Source organism: Hyperolius riggenbachi, chromosome 10, assembly GCF_040937935.1.
Source record: "Hyperolius riggenbachi isolate aHypRig1 chromosome 10, aHypRig1.pri, whole genome shotgun sequence".
Classification (NCBI taxonomy): domain Eukaryota; kingdom Metazoa; phylum Chordata; class Amphibia; order Anura; family Hyperoliidae; genus Hyperolius; species Hyperolius riggenbachi.
The window spans coordinates 280,482,282-280,504,194 of NC_090655.1; the positions used below are offsets into that span (position 1 = coordinate 280,482,282).

The 21,913-nt window shown below is 45.8% G+C and overlaps 1 protein-coding gene and 1 pseudogene across 1 annotated transcript in view; one reads left to right on the plus strand and one right to left on the minus strand.

Moving 5' to 3' along the window:
- The first annotated feature begins 654 nt into the window (after positions 1-654).
- The window catches only part of LOC137535511 (zinc finger protein 585A-like), a 49,997-nt gene continuing 28,738 nt past the window's right edge, over positions 655-21,913 (plus strand). The window contains exons 1-6 of the mRNA XM_068257353.1: positions 655-726; positions 869-974; positions 1,064-1,186; positions 1,591-1,688; positions 1,800-2,691; positions 14,411-16,331. Of these exons, the coding sequence (XP_068113454.1) occupies positions 682-726; positions 869-974; positions 1,064-1,186; positions 1,591-1,688; positions 1,800-2,691; positions 14,411-16,331 (3,185 nt within the window). The 5' untranslated portion in view covers positions 655-681. The remainder of the gene's footprint in view (positions 727-868; positions 975-1,063; positions 1,187-1,590; positions 1,689-1,799; positions 2,692-14,410; positions 16,332-21,913) is intronic.
- LOC137537374 (U2 spliceosomal RNA) lies at positions 19,289-19,401 on the minus strand (annotated as a pseudogene).

Consider the following 21,913-nt stretch of genomic DNA (forward strand, 5'->3'; position numbering starts at 1 on the left):
TCTGTCCTCAGCTCTCAACCATGCAGCCGCACCAATATACAATGTATGACCTATTCTGATCAAGGACAGGATAAGTGGAGGAATGAGGAAGCCATGAGACTGATCTACAGGTTCTATATGGACAGGAATATATGAGGACAGAGATGTAAGTCTGCACAGGGATCATCAGATGTGTGAGATGATCGGCTATCCCCCGCTGACGGTTAATTGAGGGGCAACTCCTGGTGATTTTCAGCTCTGGCCCCGCATATTCCAGTCCCTGTAGCCGCACCATTTCCTTATTATTAGTTCGTCATTGAAAAGCCTGTGTACAGTTTTGCAGCATTATCAATTTAGCTGCAGTACCTATATCTGACCACAAGATGGCGGGCTCGCCTCTGCCAGAAACCATAGAGGAGCCGGGCGGAAGTCAGGAAGAGCCACAGACCGGAAGTGGGGCTCCTTGCAGCACGGTAAGGGAAAGAGGAGGCTGGAGTGGGGGGTGATGGGAGAGATTTACCTTTATCCCTCATCCATTATTACCATGTGATCAGTGTGAGCATGTAGCAGCCAGCAGAGACAGTACTGGGGGAGGAGGGGGGATGGGCATTCCTGCTAACTGTCACTATCTGCTTAGGTTTGTCCAGGTGATCCTACAGACCCCAGGAGCACATAGTGGAGGAGGGGAGGGCAGGCATTGGGATGAAGCAGGAGCACATAGTGCAGGAGGGGAGGATTGATATTGGGGTGAGTAAGGAGTCTTTTCACACTATGTGGATATATTATGCCACTTTCTTCTGTCATAGCGATTTAGGGCACAGACCTCACTGGAGAGGTGAGGAGGATTCTGGGAGAGTCACATGACCTTACCTTCAGTCTCTCCATACAGAGTCTCCCTTCTGTGAAGTCTGGTGACCATCACGGTGCCCCCACCTCCCCCCTGATATCTGAGAGACACGAGAAGCCCACAACATCCTCACTGATCTGCTGTCGGGGTGAGTTGAGCATTGCCAGGAATTATGGGGCAGTATCCAGTGACAGCTAGTGATTTGTATGGTGGTGACTGTATCATTCTGTGTGTCAGGTTCCTATAAGGAGGCTCATTGTCTCATCTATTTCTCCATGGAGGAGGGGCAGTATATAGAAGGACAGCAGGACCTCTACAAGGACGCCATGATGGAGAATCAGCCGACCCTCACATCACCGGGTAAGAGGGGACTTTCATTACACCTACAGGAGAGAGCAGTACTTGGGGTACACCTAGATACAGCCCCCCCCCCCCCCCCACATCATCTGATAAACACATAGAGACAATGTATTCAGTCAGTGTGTGTGTTTCCTACAGATGTATCCAGTAACAGAAACCCACCAGAGAGATGTACAGGTCCTCTTTATTCCCGGGATTGTCCATCTAGATCCCCATCATCTGATAAACACATAGAGACAATGTATTCAGTCAGTGTGTATGTTTCCTACAGATGTATCCAGTAACAGAAACCCACCAGAGAGATGTACAGGTCCTCTTTATTCCCAGGATTGCCCACCTAGATCCCCATCATCTGATAAGCACATAGAGACAATGTATTCAGTCTGTGTGTGTGTTTCCTACAGATGTATCCAGTAACAGAAACCCACCACAGAGATGTACAGGTCCTCTTTATTCCCAGGATTGTCCACAAGGAAATGCTACCATCCCCCACCATTATCAGGTAGGTGGGACTGAAGGTCTCCAGAGACTCCAGACTGTGTGAGTTTCCTGTGTAACTTTTAAATATTATTCCTTACTTTGAACATTATTTGCTGTCATTTTGCGCATTTAGGATGAAGATCTGATTGATGTAAAAGTTGAAATTAAAGAGGAAGAAGAAGAGACGTATGTGAGGAGTGATCAGCAGTCTATGGAGGAGGGTGACATGATGAGGACAAGTAAAGAGGAGGAAGAAGAGACGTATGTGAGGAGTGATCAGCAGTCTATGGAGGAGGGTGACATGATGAGGACAAGTAAAGAGGAAGAAGAAGAGATGTATGTGAGGAGTGATCAGCAGTCTATGGAGAAGGGTGACATGATGGGAACATATAAAGAGGAAGAAGAAGAGACGTATGTGAGGAGTGATCAGCAGTCTATGGAGGAGGGAGACATGATGGGGACAAGTAAAGAGGAAGAAGAAGAGACATATGTGAGGAGTGATCAGCAGTCTATGGAGGAGGGTGACATGATGGGGACAAGTAAAGAGGAAGAAGAAGAGACGTATGTGAGGAGTGATCAGCAGTCTATGGAGGAGGGTGACATGATGAGGACAAGTAAAGAGGAAGAAGAAGAGACGTATGTGAGGAGTGATCAGCAGTCTATGGAGGAGGGTGACATGATGAGGACAAGTAAAGAGGAAGAAGAAGAGACATATGTGAAGAGTGATCAGCAGTCTATGGAGGAGGGAGACGTGATGAGGACAAGTAAAGAGGAAGAAGAAGAGACGTATGTGAGGAGTGATCAGCAGTCTATGGAGGAGGGTGACATGATGAGGACAAGTAAAGAGGAAGAAGAAGAGACATATGTGAAGAGTGATCAGCAGTCTATGGAGAAGGGTTACATGATGAGGACATGTAAAGAGGAAGAAGAAGAGATGTATGTGAGGAGTGATCAGCAGTCTATGGATAAGGGTGACATGATGAGGACAAGTAAAGAGGAGGACAATGTTACAGAGGGCAGAACAGGTGAGTAATCAGCAGTAATATAGAATAAATGTGTATGTATATTGCTGGTGTGGCTGGCACTGCTCACAGACTAGGTTGATTCAGGGTTGTGCGATGTACTCATTAGATCTTAACCACTTTACCACCAGCGGTGCGGATATCTGCGTCCCTTTTTCCACCCTGTCAACACCAGGGACAGAGATATCCGCACCTCCCGCTGCTTTCCGCGCTCCCGCTCACTTGTGCACGCCCACGCCTGCTCGCCCGGAGATCAATGAACGGGAAAAACGTTTCTGTTCGTTGATCTAAGCCCCCGCAATGATCGGCTGCTACTATGAGAAGCAGCGCGGTTATTGTAAAAAAAAAAAAGTTTCCCAGCCTCATAACACTTCCTGCAAGCGTACTTCCTACGCTTGCAGGTCGCATAAACGAGTTACTGTGGCCAAATAGTAAAACTACACCCTAAAGCATTTTTCATATACAAATACATCAGTTTTACACTAAAAATTAACTCATTACCTCCCACACTCCTCCAGTGGGGGGACAAAAAAATACAATTAAAAAAAAAACATAAATAGTTACCTTAGGGACTGAACTTTTTAAATATTTATGTCAAGAGGGTATAACACGGCTACTTTATAAACTATGGGCTTGTAATTAGGGATGGACGCAAAACTGAAAAAAATGCATCTTTATTTCCAAATAAAATATTGGCGCCAAACATTGTGATCGGGACATAATTTAAACGGTTTTATAACCGGGACAAATGGGCAAATACATTTCATGGGTTTTAATAACAGTAGCATGCATTATTTAAAGACTAAAATGGCCGAAAACTGAAAAATAATGAATTTTTCCCACATTTTTTCCTATTTTCTCATTAAAACACATTTAGAATAAAATAATTCTTAGCATTATGTCCCACCTAAAGAAAGCCTAATTGGCGGTGAAAAAAAACAAGATATAGTTCATTTCATTGTGATAAGTAATGATAAAGTTATAGACGAATGAATGGAAGGAGCGCTGAAAGGTGAAAATTGCTCTGGTGCTCAAGGGGTAAAACCCCTCAGTTGTGAAGTGGTTAAACTATCATTCTTGGTTGTGAAACAAGGGAGATCTGCACTGATACCCATGCATTGTGCAATGGGCTGACATTTATACAACTGTGATTTTTCCCAAAAGAAAAAGGTCAGAAAGAGCAACTCTGAACATTATTGCAAACGTTATTATGTACACATTGTAAAAACTATATAATACTAGCTGATGGCCCAGCGTTGCCCAGGTATGTATTTGGCTGCTGTTGGCTCCGTCCACGTTTTCTACCCCCCCCAACACACAGTTATTCAACTACTCAATGACCTAGTACCAGATTTGAGGCTTGTGCCATTAACAGTGCAAGAATGGCAGCAATGAAATAGTCCCCTTTGAAAATCAACAGGTGAATTTGGATTGGCTTTTGTAGGCTTCACCCACTTTTCTGAATATTAATCTGTCACCCAGTGACCAACTGTGCAAAGTTTGAGAACCCTGTTATTAACAGTGTAAGAATGGGTGCAGTTTACATTTTCCCAGTGAAATTTGTATTTGTCTCCGCCCACTTTTTTGTTGTGGGGATAAAAAGTATCCTATATGTTATTCCAGGTAATGTACTATGTGTGTGCCAAATTTCATTCAAATGCATTCAGCCATTGTTGCGTGATAACAAACATACACACTTTTGCATTTATAATATTAGTGAGATAATGTATGACTATAATAAGAACACCTAAAAATGCAGTCATTTTATTTAAGATGATGACTATTAGTGTCTGAAGTGTCAGAGAAGTGTTTACATTCCTCACTTGATACAATTAAGTAAACACAAGATAACATTATCTTCAGTTCAGATGCGTCCAGCTTTCCCCGCGGGAAGATAGTATGTCCTGTGTTTAACCCTTTGAATGCTGTTCTAGTAAAACAGTAAATACCACCAACATTCATATGCAGTGTGACAAACAAACATTCCTATATGGAGCAGCTGCTGGAGGAGGTGCAGATGTGGCGGCATACAGGGAAACAACAATACTAAAAATTACACTGCGCTTAGGAATATTAAAACCACACCCTGTAAGACGTGGGTCGCGTTCACACTATTGCTGTGATAAACAATAAATAGATGATCTCTTTACAAATGTCCGCGCTCACAGTTAAAGGTACACAGGTGCTAAAACAACGTCAATTAGACAGACCAAGACAGTCCACAGTTCCTGAAGTGGAATCCAAACTATACTGAAGCCGTCACTCCTTGTGGCCAAAACTGTCACGTCAGGTACATGGAAAAACACAGAGAGAGGGAACATAGCGTAAAACTGCAGACACAGCTGTTGTTTCCAACACCACCTCCCTGTGTATCACTCTCCGTCACCTTAAACCAACTCACAAGTGCCAGGACACCCCCATTGAATGACGAAACGCATAGGGCGGAGCTACGGCGCACGTGACTGCTGAGACGATTACGGAGGACGGAACAAGATAGTGTGGATAACGTGGACTTGTAACGGCGTCTTGCAGAGAGGTTACCCGGGCACCACGTCTGTTTAAGATACGCTTGTTAACCACCTATACTTGTGAGTACAATACTTTTTAATATATTAAATTTGTACGGGTTTACACTACATCAGCGCTCTCTAGTTTCAGTGTTTGCCAATTGGTGGATTCCAAGACAGGTCTGTCTTATGAGTCTTAACCCCCCAATGCTGATATACCTACCTCCGGGATATAGGAGGTTCAGAGGGTGAGTGTGAGCACGTGGGGGGGGGGTGTCCTGGCTCTTGTGAGCTGGTTTAAGGTGGCGGAGAGTGATACACTGTGGCCAATAGTGAGGGGAAAATTTTCCAAATGGAGAGAAAGAAAATTACTCCGGGCACCTTCCGTCCTGTGCTTTATTGCAGATGATGGCAGACACTGTCTGCCATCATCTGCAGTAAAGCACAGGACGGAAGGTGCCCAGAGTCATTTTCTTTTTCTACATTTGGAAAATTGGGACTACACTTTTTATTCACTTACGCAAAAGGTGGATCAGCGCAACACCAGGCCGCCTCCGAATGGCCTCCATCAGAGATGCGCTGAGCCCCCCCAGGAACTACAAACGCACCTTGAACCCAAACAGAAGCTCTGCATATACACCAAAAGCATGGCTGTTAAGTGGGAGCAGCTGACAAAAACGCTTGCTATGTACTTTCTTCACTTAGATCCGTAGAGCACAGGTCCCAGCGGAAGACAGAGGGAAACTACAGATGGTATGGTGAGAATATAGTGCTTTCATTCACTCTGTATATGCTCATATACTGGGGTGTGCCACTCTCCCAAATCCCCCTTTTTCTACCAATTGGCCAATAGTGAGGGGAACCCTAGGATTTTCAGCGCCAGCTGGGAAACCTCGGCAGCTGCCCTGCGCCTATTGCGTCATGACGCATTTTGCCGTTCCTCGCCTTTTTCCGGTTGCCCAGAAACAGTCACCTGTACTAAGAGGCGGCCGCGCTGGGTCAGAAGGGATGGGAGTGTAAGCACGCACGGATTGGCAGCAAGTGTGGGAGGAGTCAGCCTGATGGTGTCGCGTGGAACACCACCGGGAAGATCTATAGTAGCTGTAATGGGGGGTTGCTTGAAAATATTTCATCATATATAGATCATTATTTGCAGCCATGTGTGGTGAGCATGGAGGCCTACACTAGGGATTCCCAGCATGTGCTTGATTTACTTTCTGATTACAGGTGGGAGGATAGCTATTGCTGGGCATCCCTCGATGTGACATCATTATACACGTGTATACGGAGGCGGCAGGTTATTTCCTTGGGGTCTATCAAGACCTCTTACCAGAGCAGATCCATTTTGTTATTGACCTGCTCAGGTTTGCTCTAGCTCACAATTATTTTTCTTTTATGAATTCCATTTATTTACAGACCTGTGGCACGTCCATGGGGGCAGGATTTGCCCCAAGTTTTGCCAATTTATATATGGCATTCTGGGAGAAAACGTATATTTGGGGTGATAATCCGTTCGAAAAGCATGTCGTATTTTACAGGGCTGTGGAATCGGAGTCGGGGCAATTTTGGGCACGCGGAGTCGGAGTCGTTGGTTTCATAAACTGAGGAGTCTGAGTCAGATGATTTTTGTACAAATTCCACAGTCCTGTTAAGTATTATACTAAGGAGTCGGAGTCGGAGCCATTTTGGGTACCCAGAGTCGAAGTTGGAGTCGGAGTCGTGGTTTCATAAACTGAGGAGTCGGAAGATTTTTGTACCGACTCCACAGCCCTGGTATTTTATACTAGATTTATCGACGATATATTGATTATTTGGGATGGTAAGAAGGAAGAGTTCAACAGCTTTGCAGAATACTATAATAATAATAGTTTCAATCTGTTGTTTACCCACATAATAGATAATGGAAATATTGTATTTTTGGATCTTACCTTAATGGCTGATAACTTAAATAAATGTATACAGTCTCTAAGACACACTTTAAGCCAACAGCTGGGAACTCTTACTTGCATGTGTCAAGCTGTCACCATCCGAGATGGATTTATAATGTACCGAAAAGCCAGTTTTGTCGACTGAGAGGAATTGTTCACTGAACAAGGATTTTGACGAACAAAGCAGGGTTCTTGCTAATACGTTTTTGCAGAAGGGATATGAAGGGAAATTTTATTCCAGCGTGATAGATGAGTTTAGGAGTGGAGGTAAAGATAAGAGTCAGGGCTCGTTTCCACTATTGCGGTGTGGAATCGCCTGGATTCCACCGCTGAGGAAATCGCATGCGGATGCGATTCCGCATGCGTTTTTTGCCGCGAATTCGCATGCGAATTCGCATAGGTGAGGGTATATGCGATTTTAACCATGTCACTGCCTGTGTGAATTTACATTGGTACCTATGCGAATTCGCGGCGAAAAACGCATGGGGAAAACGCATGCGATTTCCCTATTAAATACATTGTGTGCGATTCGCCTGCATTCCACACGCAGGCGAATTCTGCAGGGTGTTCCGTGCAGATTTTCTCCGCACAATAAAACGCTCCCGCAGACGCATAAGTGGAAACAGGCCCATTCACTTATATTGTCTATGCCAGTGGTTCCCAACCCATGTGCCGCGACACATACATGTGTCGTGGCTCTCTCGGAGGGGAGCAGCGCAGTGGAGGGAGAGCTGTGGGCAGCGGCGGAGAAGGGGGCCATCTCCCCACCTTCTCTCACCTTAGGGTGCTCTGCCTCCCTCGCTCTCCCCTCCGATACTGAGTGTGGCGGCGCTTGGCCGGAAGTTCTGGTTCTGCAGCCGCTGCTCTGGTCTGGATCAGGCCAGAGTAGTGGCAAATCATCCCGCGGCGGCGACGAGACCAGACGGAGACACGGAAGGTAAGTTCCGCCCCTCTGCCAGCCACCGCACTTCGTTCCGGAGGAGAGAGCGAGGGAGGGAGAGCACCCTGAGGTGCCGCTCTCCTTCCCTCGCTCTCTTCTCCTGGGGGGGGGCACCTGGCTACATATATTGGGCACATATATCCCTGGCTACATATACTGGGCACATATACCTCTGGCTACATATACTGGGGACATATACCGGGGACATATACACCTGCCTACATATACTGGGGACATATACCCCTGCCTACATATACTGGGGACATATACTCCTGCCTACATATACTGGGCACATATACCCCAGCTACATATACTGGGGACATATACCGGGGACATATACACCTGCCTACATATACTGGGGACATATACCCCTGGCTACATATACTGGGCACATATATCCCTGGCTACATATACTGGGCACATATACCCCTGGCTACATATACTGGGCACATATACCTCTGGCTACATATACTGGGCACATATACCTCTGGCTACATATACTGGGAACATATACCCCTTGATACTTAAACTGGGCACATATACCCCTGGCTACATATACTGGGCACATATACCCCTGGCTACATATACTGGGCACATATACCCCTGGCTACATATACTGGGCACATATACCCCTGGCTACATATACTGGGCACATATACCTCTGGCTACATATACTGGGCACATATGCCCCTGGCTACATATAATGGGGACATATACCCCTGGCTACATATACTGGGCACATATACCCCTGGCTACATATACTGGGCACATATACCTCTGGCTACATATACTGGGCACATATACCTCTGGCTACATATACTGGGTACATATACCTCTGGCTACATATACTGGGCACATATACCTCTGGCTACATATACTGGGCTCATATACCCCTGGCTACATATACTGGGGACATATACCCCTGGCTACATATACTGGGGACATATACCCCTGGCTACATATACCCCTGGCTACATATACTGGGCACATATACCTCTGGCTACATATACTGGGCACATATACCCCTGGCTACATATACTGGGCACATATACCCCTGGCTACATATACTGGGCACATATACCCCTGGCTACATATACTGGGCACATATACCCCTGGCTACATATACAGGGCACATATATCCCTGGCTACATATACTGGGGACAACTGGCTGTTTGTCATTATGTGCATTTACTGGTGAAAAGCTGTCTCTTATTATGTGCATTTACTGGTGAAAAGAGGTCTCTTATGTGCATTTACTGGTGAAAAGCTGTCTCTTATTATGTGCATTTACTGGTGAAAAGCTGTCTCTTATTATGTGCATTTACTGGGGAAACGCTGTCTCTCATTACGTGCATTTACTGGTGAAAGGCTGTCTGTCATTACCTGCATTTACAGGTGAAACGCTGTCTCTTATGTGCATTTAGTGGGGAAATGCTGTCTCTCATTACATGCATTTAGTCTACGTTTCACGGAGATCTGAACGTTTGGTTTGATGTGTCACGACTCCAAAAAGGTTGGGAACCACTGGTCTATGCGAATCCGCATACGCAAGACGCATGCGGATTCGCGATAGTGGAAACGAGGCCTAAAGAAAAAAAAAGAATACCTGTCATCTAGTAAGCTCAAAACGTGGAAATAATAAGAGGTCCTTCATTTGTCACTACTTATTACAAAAGTGGAATTAAAATTAAAAATATTGTAAAGAAAAACTGGCATATTGTACTGCAGGACTCATTTTTGAAAGAGGAGCTACCTGACAACCCAGAAGTTATTTTTAAAACGTCTAGATCGATCAAAAATAAACTTGCACCAAGTAATATTAGTAATCGCCAACAAGAAGGATCTACTCTATCTAATCTTTCTTCCTTTTTTCCCACAGTTAGTGGGAAATTTTAGATGTAATAAAAAGCGATGTGGGTGTTGTAGATACATTCAGCGTCGTATCCCAGAAATCTGTGACGGTAATGGAGATACAGTGAAGGTGAAAGAATTTATTAACTGCGGCTCCTCTTCTGTTGTCTATTGTCATGTGGATGTCCGAACAAATTTATGTGGGTAGAACTACAAGGCCCCTGCGGCAAAGACTGGGGGAGCATAGAAGAGAAATAGAGGATGGATGTGTGAAACATACAGTCTCCAGACACTTTCAGGAGGCCCATGAGGGACAGGCTGATAGTCTGAGGGCCCGTTTCCACTTGTGCGGTGCGAATTGCCGCGGTAAAAATTTGCATGCAGATGCGAACTTCGCGTGCGGTTGTATGCGAATTTTCACGCGAATTCTCATGAATGACGTGGTATGCAAATTTAACCATGGCAGTGCCTGTGTGCTTTTTCATTGATTCCATGCGCATGAAAATTCACATACACCCGCATAGCGGTATGCGGTATGCGAATACTGATGGCTCTGCCATGCGAATTTTTACCGCGGACGAAAACGCTCAGAAATCCTGACAAGTGGAAACAGTCCATGCGAATGGACGTATTGGCTATGCGAATTCGCGATAGTGGAAATGGGCCCTGAGATGGGAATAGAGGTGATCCCAAAAAAACCTTAAAGGGCTAAGATTTAAGAAGCTGTGTGAACGTGAATCCTTTGGGATTTTTAAATTTAATTCTCTAACCCCAGTCGGATTGAATGAAGGGCTAGGGGTTGCCACATACATCTAATAGTGAGGCCATACAACATCCAGTCCCTTTCCCCCCCCCCCCCCTTTCCCCCCCTTCCATTTGAGGGCCATATAGTAAGTGCCGCAGTTACAGCCACAGCAGATCCCCTCTCCTCCTTCTTGTTCTGTCCCTTTGGTGACACCCAAATGGGTTCTTGCTGATGGTTGCCACAGATCCTCTGTACCTCCCCTGCTTCTATATTGGTGCCCATATTGTTCCCTGGGCATCAGGAGAGGTGCCCCTTCTGTTTATTGCACCCTGATAGCTCTAGTATAGAGGTTTACCACAAGGGCTTGTGGTTCTCTCCTTTTCCCCAACAATTGCCTGATAGTATACTGATACACCCTCTCTAGCCTTTCCATAGAAGGATGCATTTTAATATAGGTGTTAGAACGCCCCTTTTTTACCTTATTGCAGGAAACTTCTCCAGCAAAGCGTAGAGGTTGTATTGCGTATTTGTACATAAATAAGTGTTTGCTAATTGGATTATCATATTGAATGTATTTTTTTATCTTATTGTTGTTATTTCTTAGTAGTGTTTATTTATTCATGTGTAATAATTTACATGTAAGCTGTGAGCAATAGTACGGGGACCCTGCTTGGCAGTAATGCAGGTCACACATATATACATTTTTATATAATTTTATATATATATTTTTTATATTTTTATACTTGGAGTTATACCACTTTTCCTTTGCCATTCACGGCAGCTACAAGCCTTTATATATATATATATTTTTTGTCCCTTTGCGGCCCTCGTAGTGCTTTTACCCATTGCGCTACTATACGGAACACTACCGCCGCCCTTATAGAAGTGTGGGGAGGACGCTGAAGGTTGCCAAGCGACACCATCGGACTGCCTCCTCCTACACTTGCTGCCAATCCGTGCATGCCTACACTCCCATCCCTTTTGACCTAGCGCAACCGTCTCTTAGTATGGGTGGCTGTTGCTGGGCAACCGGACGCCGATTTATATGCGTCTCCTGCTCCATTGCATCGTCTGACGAAGGCGTGGAATGCCGAAACGCGTCATGACGTAATAGGCACAGGGCAGTTGCCGAGGTTTCCCCGCTGGAGCTGGAAATCCTAGGGTTCCCCTCACTATTGGCCACAATGTGGAGGCGCGCAGAGCGGTGTTAACAACTGAAGTACGCGGTGATGTACACTTTATAGTGTGACGAGCGCACTTTTTTATTTGAACATTGTACGTTTTATTCTACCTTTTAAGAAGAGGCACATTAAAAAGTGAATGCACCAGAGAGCGCTCCTTTTTCAGTTTTCTACAGCGCACTTACTGATATCCCAGAGTAAGATAGGAGCAACACTCTTGGGAAGCTTAACGTGACTTCTATGGAAGGCCCTTTTGATTAGAGCGCAGTGGATTTGGTGTGGAAGGGGGGGGGGGTAATCAGGCTATCTATACGGAAGGGGGGAAAGACTCATCTGGTGGCTTATACTAGAGGGAGGGGGGGGGCATCTATCTAAATTAGAGGGGGGTGATCTGGCCACCTATACTAAAAGGGGGAGGGGCCATCAGGATGCCTATACATGAGGGAAGGGGGATTTTAAGTCTATCTAAACTAGAGGAGAGGGGGGAGGGGTCACCTGGCTATCTATACTGAAGGGAGGGGAGGAGGGTCATCTGGCTACCTATACTGAAGGGAGGGGGTGGGTCATCTGGCTACCTATACTGAAGGGAGGGAGGACATCAGGCTACCTATACTGAAGGGGGAGGGGTCACCTGGTTACCTATATTGAAGGGAGGGGAGGGGTCATCTTGCTACCTATACTGGAGGGGTAATCTGTCTATACTGGAGGGATCATCTGGCTACCTATACTAAAGGGGGAGGGGTCATCTGGCTATCTATACTGGAAGGGTCATCTAGCTATCTATACTGGAGGGTGGGAGGGGTCATCTGGCTATCTATACTGGAAGGGTTATCTGGCTAGCTATTCTGGAGGGGGAGGGGTCATCTGGCTAGTTATAATGGAGGGGGAGGGGTCATCTATCTACCTATACTGGAGGGGGAGGGGTCATCTGGCTACCTATACTGGAGGGGGAGGGGTCATCTGGCTACCTATACTGGAGGGGGGAGGAGTCATCTGGCTAGTTATACTGGAGGGGGAGGGGTCATCTGGCTAGCTATACTGGAGCGGGGAGGGGTCATCTGGCTACCTATACTGGAGGGGGGAGGGGTCATCTGGCTAGTTATACTGGAGGGGGAGGGGTCATCTGGCTAGCTATACTGGAGGGGGAAGGTGTCATCTGGCTACCTATACTGGAGGGGGGAGGAGTCATCTGGCTAGTTATACTGGAGGGGGAGGGGTCATCTTGCTACCTATACTGGAGGGGGAGGGGTCATCTGGCTAGCTATACTGGAGGGGGGAGGAGTCATCTGGGTAGTTATACTGGAGGGGGAGGGGTCATCTGGCTAGCTATACTGGAGGGGGTAGGGGTCATCTGGCTACCTATGCTGGAGGGGGAGGAGTCATCTGGCTAGTTATACTGGAGGGGGAGGGGTTATCTGACTACCTATACTGGAGGGGGAGGGGTCATCTAGCTATCTATACTGGAGGGGGAGGAGTCATCTGGCTACCTATACTGGAGGGGGAGGGGTCATCTGGCTACCTATACTGGAGGGGGGAGGGGTCATCTGGCTACCTATACTGGAGGGGGGAGGAGTCATTTGGCTAGTTATACTGGAGGGGAGGGGTCATCTGACTACCTATACTGGAGGGGAGGGGTCATCTAGCTATCTATACTGGAGGGGGAGGAGTCATCTGGCTACCTATACTGGAGGGGGGAGGGGTCATCTGGCTACCTATACTGGAGGGGGCGGCTGCTGACAGTGGCCTTGGGCTGTAAGGAGTACAATCCGGCCCTGGGCTGGTAACACTTGTTATTTTATCTGACGATGAATGTTAGGATGTCATGAGAAGTGTTTGCACATTGCACGCTGCTATAAGTGACCTGCTTGGCAGGACAGGCACTTCTGTGGAATATTTCCAATCATCAAAACGTTTTTATGCTCAACATTTATGCATGGCACCTTTTTCTCCTATTGTCACTGTAGGGCCCGGGTTTCCTCCTGGTGGTGGGGTGTCTTCCTGGGAATCACTCAGGTGTATCTTTATTCCTGCTCCGCAGTCCATTCACCTGGATATTTATCTAATAGTCATCATCTTAAATAAACTGACTGCATTTTTTAAGTGTTCTTATTATACTCATACATTATATTATATTGTTTTCATGCTGTGTACATAATAACGTTTGCTGTAATGTTCAGTGTCGCTGCTTCTGACCTCTTTCTGTTGGAGAAATCACTGTTGTATCATTCCTGATTGTGTTTGCAGATAATCAGATTTGTCAGGAAATGCATTGGATTGGCTGAATTCCTAGCAGCAGTGAGTTATTGTCCTGTGATTGGCCGCCTGTAATGAGCACAACCTTCTGCAGTTCTCTGTCAGGCTGATAACTAGTGATGGTTAGGGACATGCCAATATCTCAGAGATTGTACAAATTGTATGCTAATTATATGCAAAGCTATGCAACTGCTGTATCTGGTCCATTTCTAATCAGCATTTTTGCATCAACTTTGCATCAACTTGGAATTCTCAGCAGCTCAGTGACCCCCCTCCGAATTCTCTAACAGGAAGTGATGATATTTCTCTATTTGCAGGGCGGAGTCCCGGCATCAGGAACCTCTCAGAGACTCGTCTCTCTGTATCCACAGACTGTACAACGGATGATGATGTCACTGGACAAGAGTCTCCTGCAGATATCCTGGTGACCCCAAATATTCCCCCAGACTCCCTTCACCTCTCTAACCCCGAGGGGCCTCATACCCAGCACAGCTCTCCCCCTGCTGGAGGGCCCTATTCCTGTTCCACGTGTGGGAAATGTTTTGTATGGCAATCACATCTTGTCAGACATGAGAGATCTCACACTGGTGAGAAGCCATATTCATGTGCTGAGTGTGGGAAATGTTTTGGTCTTAAATCAAGTCTTGACGATCATGAAAGATCTCACACTGGTGAGAAGCCCTATTCATGTGCTGAGTGTGGGAAATGTTTTGGTCTTAAATCAAATCTTGTCAGACATGAGAGGTCTCACACTGGTGAGAAGCCCTATTCATGTGCTGAGTGTGGGAAATGTTTTGGTCATAAATCAAGTCTTGACAGTCATGAAAGAACTCACACTGGTGAGAAGCCCTATTCATGTGCTGAGTGTGGGAAATGTTATGTACAGAAATCAAATCTAGTCAGTCATGAGAGATCTCACACTGGTGAGAAGCCCTTTTCATGTGCCGAGTGTGGGAAATGTTTTAGACGGAAAACAGAACTTGTCATGCATGAGAGAGCTCACACTGGTGAGAAGCCCTTTTCATGTGCCGAGTGTGGGAAATGTTTTGGACGGAAAACAGAACTTGTCATACATGAGAGATCTCACACTGGTGAGAAGCCCTATTCGTGTGCTGAGTGTGGGAAATGTTTTGGGTATAAAAAACTGCTTGTCGCACATAAAAAATGTCACACTGGTGAAAAGCCCTATTCATGTGCTGAATGTGGGAAATGTTTTGGGCAAAAAAGAAGCCTGGTCACACATGAGAGATCTCACACTGGTGAGAAGCCCTATGTATGTGCCGAGTGTGGGAAAGGTTTTGTATATAAATCACAGCTTGTCATCCATGAGAGATCTCACACTGGGGAGAAGCCCTATGTATGTGCCGAGTGTGGGAAAGGTTTTGTATATAAATCACAGCTTGTCATCCATGAGAGATCTCACACTGGGGAGAAGCCCTATGTATGTGCCGAGTGTGGGAAATGTTTTGTACAGATAGCACACCTTGTCACTCATAAGAGAACTCACCCTGGTGAGAAGCCCTATTCCTGTGCTGAATGTGGAAAGTGGTTTGTATGGAAATCACATCTTGTTGTTCATGAGAGATCTCACACTGGTGAAAAGCCCTATTCGTGTGCTGAGTGTGGGAAATGTTTTGGGTATAAAAAACTGCTTGTCGCACATAAAAAATGTCACACTGGTGAAAAGCCCTATTCATGTGCTGAGTGTGGGAAATGTTTTGGGCAAAAAAGAAGCCTGGTCATCCATGAGAGATCTCACACTGGTGAGAAGCCCTATGTATGTGCTGACTGTGGGAAAGGTTTTGTATATAAATCACAGCTTGTCATACATGAGAGATCTCACACTGGTGAGAAGCCCTATGTATGTGCCGAGTGTGGGAAATGTTTTGTATGGAAATCACATCTTGTTGTGCATGAGAGATGTCACACTGGTGAGAAGCCCTATTCGTGTGCTGAGTGTGGGAAACGATTTGGAGGGAAAAGAAGCCTTGTCTTACATGAGAGATCTCACACTGGTGAGAAGCCCTATTCATGTGCAGAGTGTGGGAAATGTTTTGGACAGAAAGGAAACCTTGTTGTACATGAGAGGTCTCACAGTGGTGAGAAGCACTATTCCTGTGCTGAGTGTGGGAAATGTTTTCTGTGTAAATCACATCTTGTCAGTCATGAGAGAACTCACACTGGTGAGAAACCCTATTCATGTGCTGAGTGTGGGAAATGTTTCATACAGAAATCACAGCTTGTCGCACATGAAAGATCTCACATTGGTGAGAAGCTCTATTCTTGAGCTGAGTGTGGGAAATGTTTTGAGCATAAATCATAGCTTGTGAGACATTTGTGTTGGGTGTGGGAAATGGTTTAGCCATAGGGATCGTCACTGAGTGCAGTCTTTTTCTGAAACTCCAGATTGTGGTGTTACCTGACGTAGATCTACGGATGTTTGTATACGATGTGCCTCCGAGGAAGCGGCTGCTGCCTGCAAAACACGTGTCAGGCAGTCTATTTATGTGAAGTGGAAGTTTGGTCTTTTTATCTATTTGTCTTGTCCGCGAATTGGAGAGACGACAAAGAAAGAATAAATAGCAAGAATATTGGTTCAAAAAAACGCTGTTCTGTCATTTGCATGCGTTTGTAAGCGTTGGTCCCTAGCGTACGTCAGTCATTTCCCAGGTTGGGGCATTGGCTGGTTGTACGCTCTGCTACCATATAATGGCCTCACTTCACTGAGCTTTATCAAACGTTTGAAAATTTACCTCATGGGTAAAATCTAATTTTGAATTCATTAAAGTGTTATAGATTTATTGAACGTTTTATCGATAAAACATTAGCTAAATCTATAACATCTTAGTGAATTCAAAATTAGATTTTACCCATGAGGTAAATTATCAAACGTTTGGTAAAGTGATAAAGCTTAGTGACATGAGGCCATTGTGTGCCTGTTGGGAGTTTACTTGGCGTTTAATAGAAAGCCAAAGGAACCTTTTTTAACTGTGTTCAGAGTGTGGAGAGTGCTAGAGTGTGTGCTCCTCCCCCCCCCCCCCCTGTAAGCCCCAGACACCATCTCCTCACCTCTGTCATGTTCTTGGCGGGCAGCGATGGTTCTGGCTCCTCCCCCCCCCCCCCCCCCCTGTAAGCCCTAGACACCATCCCCTCACCTCTGTCATGTTCTTGGTGGGCAGTGATGGTTCTGGCTCCTCCCCCCTGTAAGCCCCAGACACCATCTCCTCACCTCTGTCATGTTCTTGGCGGGCAGTGATGGTTCTGGCTCCTCCCCCCCCTGTAAGCCCCAGACACCATCCCCTCACCTCTGTCATGTTCTTGGCGGGCAGCGATGGTTCTGGCTCCTCCCCCCCCTGTAAGCCCCAGACACCATCCCCTCACCCCTGTCATGTTCTTGGCGGGCAGCGATGGTTCTGGCTCCTACCCCCTCCCCCCCCCTGTAAGCCCCAGACACCATCTCCTCACCTCTGTCCTGTTCTTGGCGAGCAGCGATGGTTCTGGCTCCTCCCCCCTGTAAGCCCCAGACACCATCTCCTCACCTCTGTCCTGTTCTTGGCGAGCAGCAATGGTTCTGGCTCCTCCCCCCTGTAAGCCCCAGACACCATCTCCTCACCTCTGTCATGTTCTTGGCGGGCAGCGATGGTTCTGGCTCCTCCCCCCTGTAAGCCCCAGACACCATCCCCTCACCTTTGTCATGTTCTTGGTGGGCAGCGATGGTTCTGGCTCCTCCTCCCTGTAAGCCCCAGACACCATCTCCTCACCTCTGTCATGTTCTTGGCGGGCAGTGATGGTTCTGGCTCCTCCCCCCCCTGTAAGCCCCAGACACTATCCCCTCACCTCTGTCATGTTCTTGGCGGGCAGCGATGGTTCTGGCTCCTCCCCCTCCCCCCTGTAAGTCCCAGACACCATCCCCTCACCCCTGTCATGTTCTTGGCGGGCAGCGATGGTTCTGGCACCCCCCCCCCCCCCTGTAAGCCCCGGACACCATCCACTCACCTCTGTCATGTTCTTGGCGGGAAGCGATGGTTCTGGCTCCTCCCCCCAGGCCCCTGTAAGACCCAGACACCATCCCCTCACCTCTGTCTCTCTATTGGTCCTGTGCTCATAATAATGACTTCTATAGATACTTTGAATAGTAGTAATCATTAACAAGCTGTTCCCCATCCCCTTCTTGCACCTCTGACACTGTAGTTGCCATTGGTAGGTTTTGGTGCACCGTATCAATTGTTATGTATAGAGTGCTTGGGGGGGCCCCATTGTAAAACTTGCATCGGGGCCCCCAGCTCCTTAGCTACACCACAGCAAACATGTGGAACAATTTGACAGTCAGCCTTTGTAGATGGTCAGGGCTGAGGTTTGCAGTGTTCATTACACATATATAGTGAGTGGGAATGCCACATCCTTGCCTGACATGGTGGGAGAGCAGAAAAATGATCATTGAAACTAGAATTATTCTTTAAAGGGAACCAGAGATGAACGATTCACACAAAATAAACATATCCGTTGATAACTTGTAAAGAATAAATGCTCTACCTGATAATTTCGCCACTCTGCTGTGCCTTTTTGACTGTTTTTTATCCATTATTGCTCCAGGAAATATCCAATATGGCCGCCGGCTCATATCTCTTCTGCTTCCAGGTTATAAACTGTTCTGGATGTGCTGCCTAGGCTCTATGAGACTATAGACAAGCAGGGCTGCTGCAGCCTTTCATCTGTCTGCTTTCAACTATTATTCTGGTATGCTGTGTGGCTGCCTGTAGGAAGTGTCTCCCATAGAAATGAAACTGCATACAGTAGATAATGACTGGCTGCACAATGCGCACAGATAAACTTGTCTGTTTCAGAGCTTCTTTCTGGGCAGCAGCAGCCCCTCCCATGTCAACAGCTCTGAGTAGGGGGCCAGAAGGGGGCAGGCTTGGGCTTGAAAAGACTACACAGAAGAGTGACTCAGCTATAATGATTCCAGGTCAAACCTAGACTGAGCCAGTCGGTGGATTCTTATCACAGTTGATAACAGATAGATTAGACTGAGAAGAATAAAACTAAAAGCAGGGTAGGTGTTTACTGTCATGTTCCCACTGATAAATGTAATAAAATACATGAGGGTGCTTCGTCTCTGGTTCTCTTTAACTAGTTTTTTTTTTTTTTTATAAATACATTTGTATTTCTTACTTTGTTATAATAAATAACAAATCTATGCATAACCATAAATAACTTTCAAAATATTTTTTTTCAGTACCCTCCCTTTCACTAAAACTTATCAAAACCGATACTACACTTGATCTCAGCCAAAAAGCCGAGAAGTGTTCCATTGCTTGCGAGTCTCCACTGCGTGGCTCTGCATTGGAGTTGTGTGACTCCACCCCCACCACGAACGGCAAGCAGGACTGCTGCTGCCAGTCTGACACCTGCTCGCTTTCTTTACTTTTTTGAAAATTATCAGTTAGAATTATTTTATTACCTTGAAATCTTTTATAAATAAATTTGTATTTCTTACTTTGTTATAAATAACAAATCTATCCACAAATAACTTTCAAAATATTTTTTTTTTTCAATAACCTACCTTTCCCTGAAACTGATCAAAACAGATACTACAACCTGAGAAGACACAGGTGTTTGTATACAGCACAAGTTCTTTATGGCACCGTACAGGTCCGCTCTCATCAGCAGGTATTAGCTCTGGAATTACCAGTGTTATCAAAGTAACATCAGGAAAAAAAAACTGTAGAATTTTTGATAAATAACTCTTCAATTTTCAATCTATCAAAAAAAAGTATTTTTCAATTTTCATCTTCCTGGCCTGCACTCTCACCGACGTGCGCACGAGCACAGCTATCACTACACAAACATTGCAGCCCAGAGGACTGACATGTTATGTCCTGGGAGTGTCAACTAATGACAATCCTTTGCGAAGGTGCGTTACACAGTGAGTTTGGTCTGTCAGTGTGAAACAGTACACACTTACACTACTTAAGGCTCATACACACATCAGACCATAGTCTTTGGAAAATGAAAGATCACAGACCAATTTGACCCCCTTCCATGTAGTATGAGAGCCATACCTACACAGTCTATTCTATTGAGCTGAACTCCCCATCAGATAAAATCTTTGCAAGATGCTGTACACATTGAAAAGATCAGTATCTGCAAAAGATCCGTTCCTGCAAAAGATCCGTTCCTGCAAAATGCATTCATAGTCTATGAGATCTGCAGATCATCATACACACCTTGTTTAACTGACATTCATCTGCAGATCAGACAATCATCTGCAGATCTGAAAATCCATCCTGGTGGATCTGATCTGCAGATGAATGTCAGTTAAACAAGGTGTGTATGAGGATCTGCAGATCTCATAGACTATGAATGCATTTTGCAGGAACGGATTTTTGGCAGGAACAGATCTTTTGCAGATACTGATCTTTTGTGTCTGTACAGCATCTTTGTGTGCAGCATCTTGCAAAGATTTCTGTCTGATGGGGAGTTCAGCTCCATAGAATAGACTGTGTAGAGTATGGCTCTCATACTACATGGAAGGGGGTAAAATTGGTCTGATATCTTTCATTTTCCAAAGACTATGGTCTGATGTGTGTATGCACCCTTAAAGAGACACTGAAGCGAGAATACATCTCGCTTCAGAGCTCATAGTTAGCGCGTGCTCCTACTAAAACGCAGCTATCCCGCGGCTAAACGGGGGTCCCTTACCCCCGAAATCCGCTCCGTGCAGCCGGGGATCTCTTCCTGATTGAGGCAGGGCTAACCGCCGCTGACCAATTTGGTCGTTGATTTTGCGGGGGGGGGGGGGGGATGAAGGGACCCCCTTTTTAGGGATAGCGGCATTCTATGAGCTCTGAAGCGAGAATTATTCTCGCTTCAGTGTCTCTTTAAACTACCTGCTGATCCATGTCTACACACGCAAGATGTTTTCAAGCACTTTATGCCTCCAATTTAAGGATGCAATGTGATTTCTGCCCTTTAGGGATTATAATCCTACCCTGTGTCAAATCTGTAATTTTCCCCGGGACTTTTGGCGAGTATCCCACTCCGCCATGCCCCCCTCCAGGTGTTAGACCCCTTGAAACATCTTTTCCATCACTTGGCCAAAAACAGTGTTTGTAGTTTTCAAAGTTCGCCTGCCCATTGAAGTCTATTGCGGTTCGCTGGTCCGCAGAATTTTGCGGAAGTTCGTGTCCGTGGTCCGCGAACCCAAAATCTGAGGTTCGAAGCATCTCTAATCACCAGACCTGGCGTTTACTTGGAAACAAAGGCCAGGGGCTCAGGATCAATAGTTTCCTTTAAAGAAAACTTGCTTAACCACTTCTCCTCCATGACGAGTATCTACGCCCCTGAAAAATCCCATAATCCCGCCACGCGTTCACACTCCCTCCGACCCCCCCCCCCCCCCATGTCTTCCCCCCGCACTCATTACCACTGCTAAGTGTTAGCTGGGAGATCAATGAATAGGTTCACACTTCCCAATGATTGATCTAAGTCCCCGTGTGAATGACCACTGCCATCCATGAGACAGCGCCGTCATTCACAAAAGCCAAAACTTGCGTGTCCACGCATTACTTCCTCGTAGTTATATAGTGATTTGCGTAGTGATACTATGCATAGGAAAATTATGCACAAGGACATCTTGTGGCCAAATAGTAAAATTACATCAAAAACTTTTTTTTTTTGCCATTAACAGACTTTTTCTTACATTTAAAATTAACCCCTTACCTCCCACACTCCCCAAAAGTTAAATTTTTTTTGTAAAAAAAAAAATATATATATATATATATATATATATATATATATATATATGTGTGTGTGTGTGT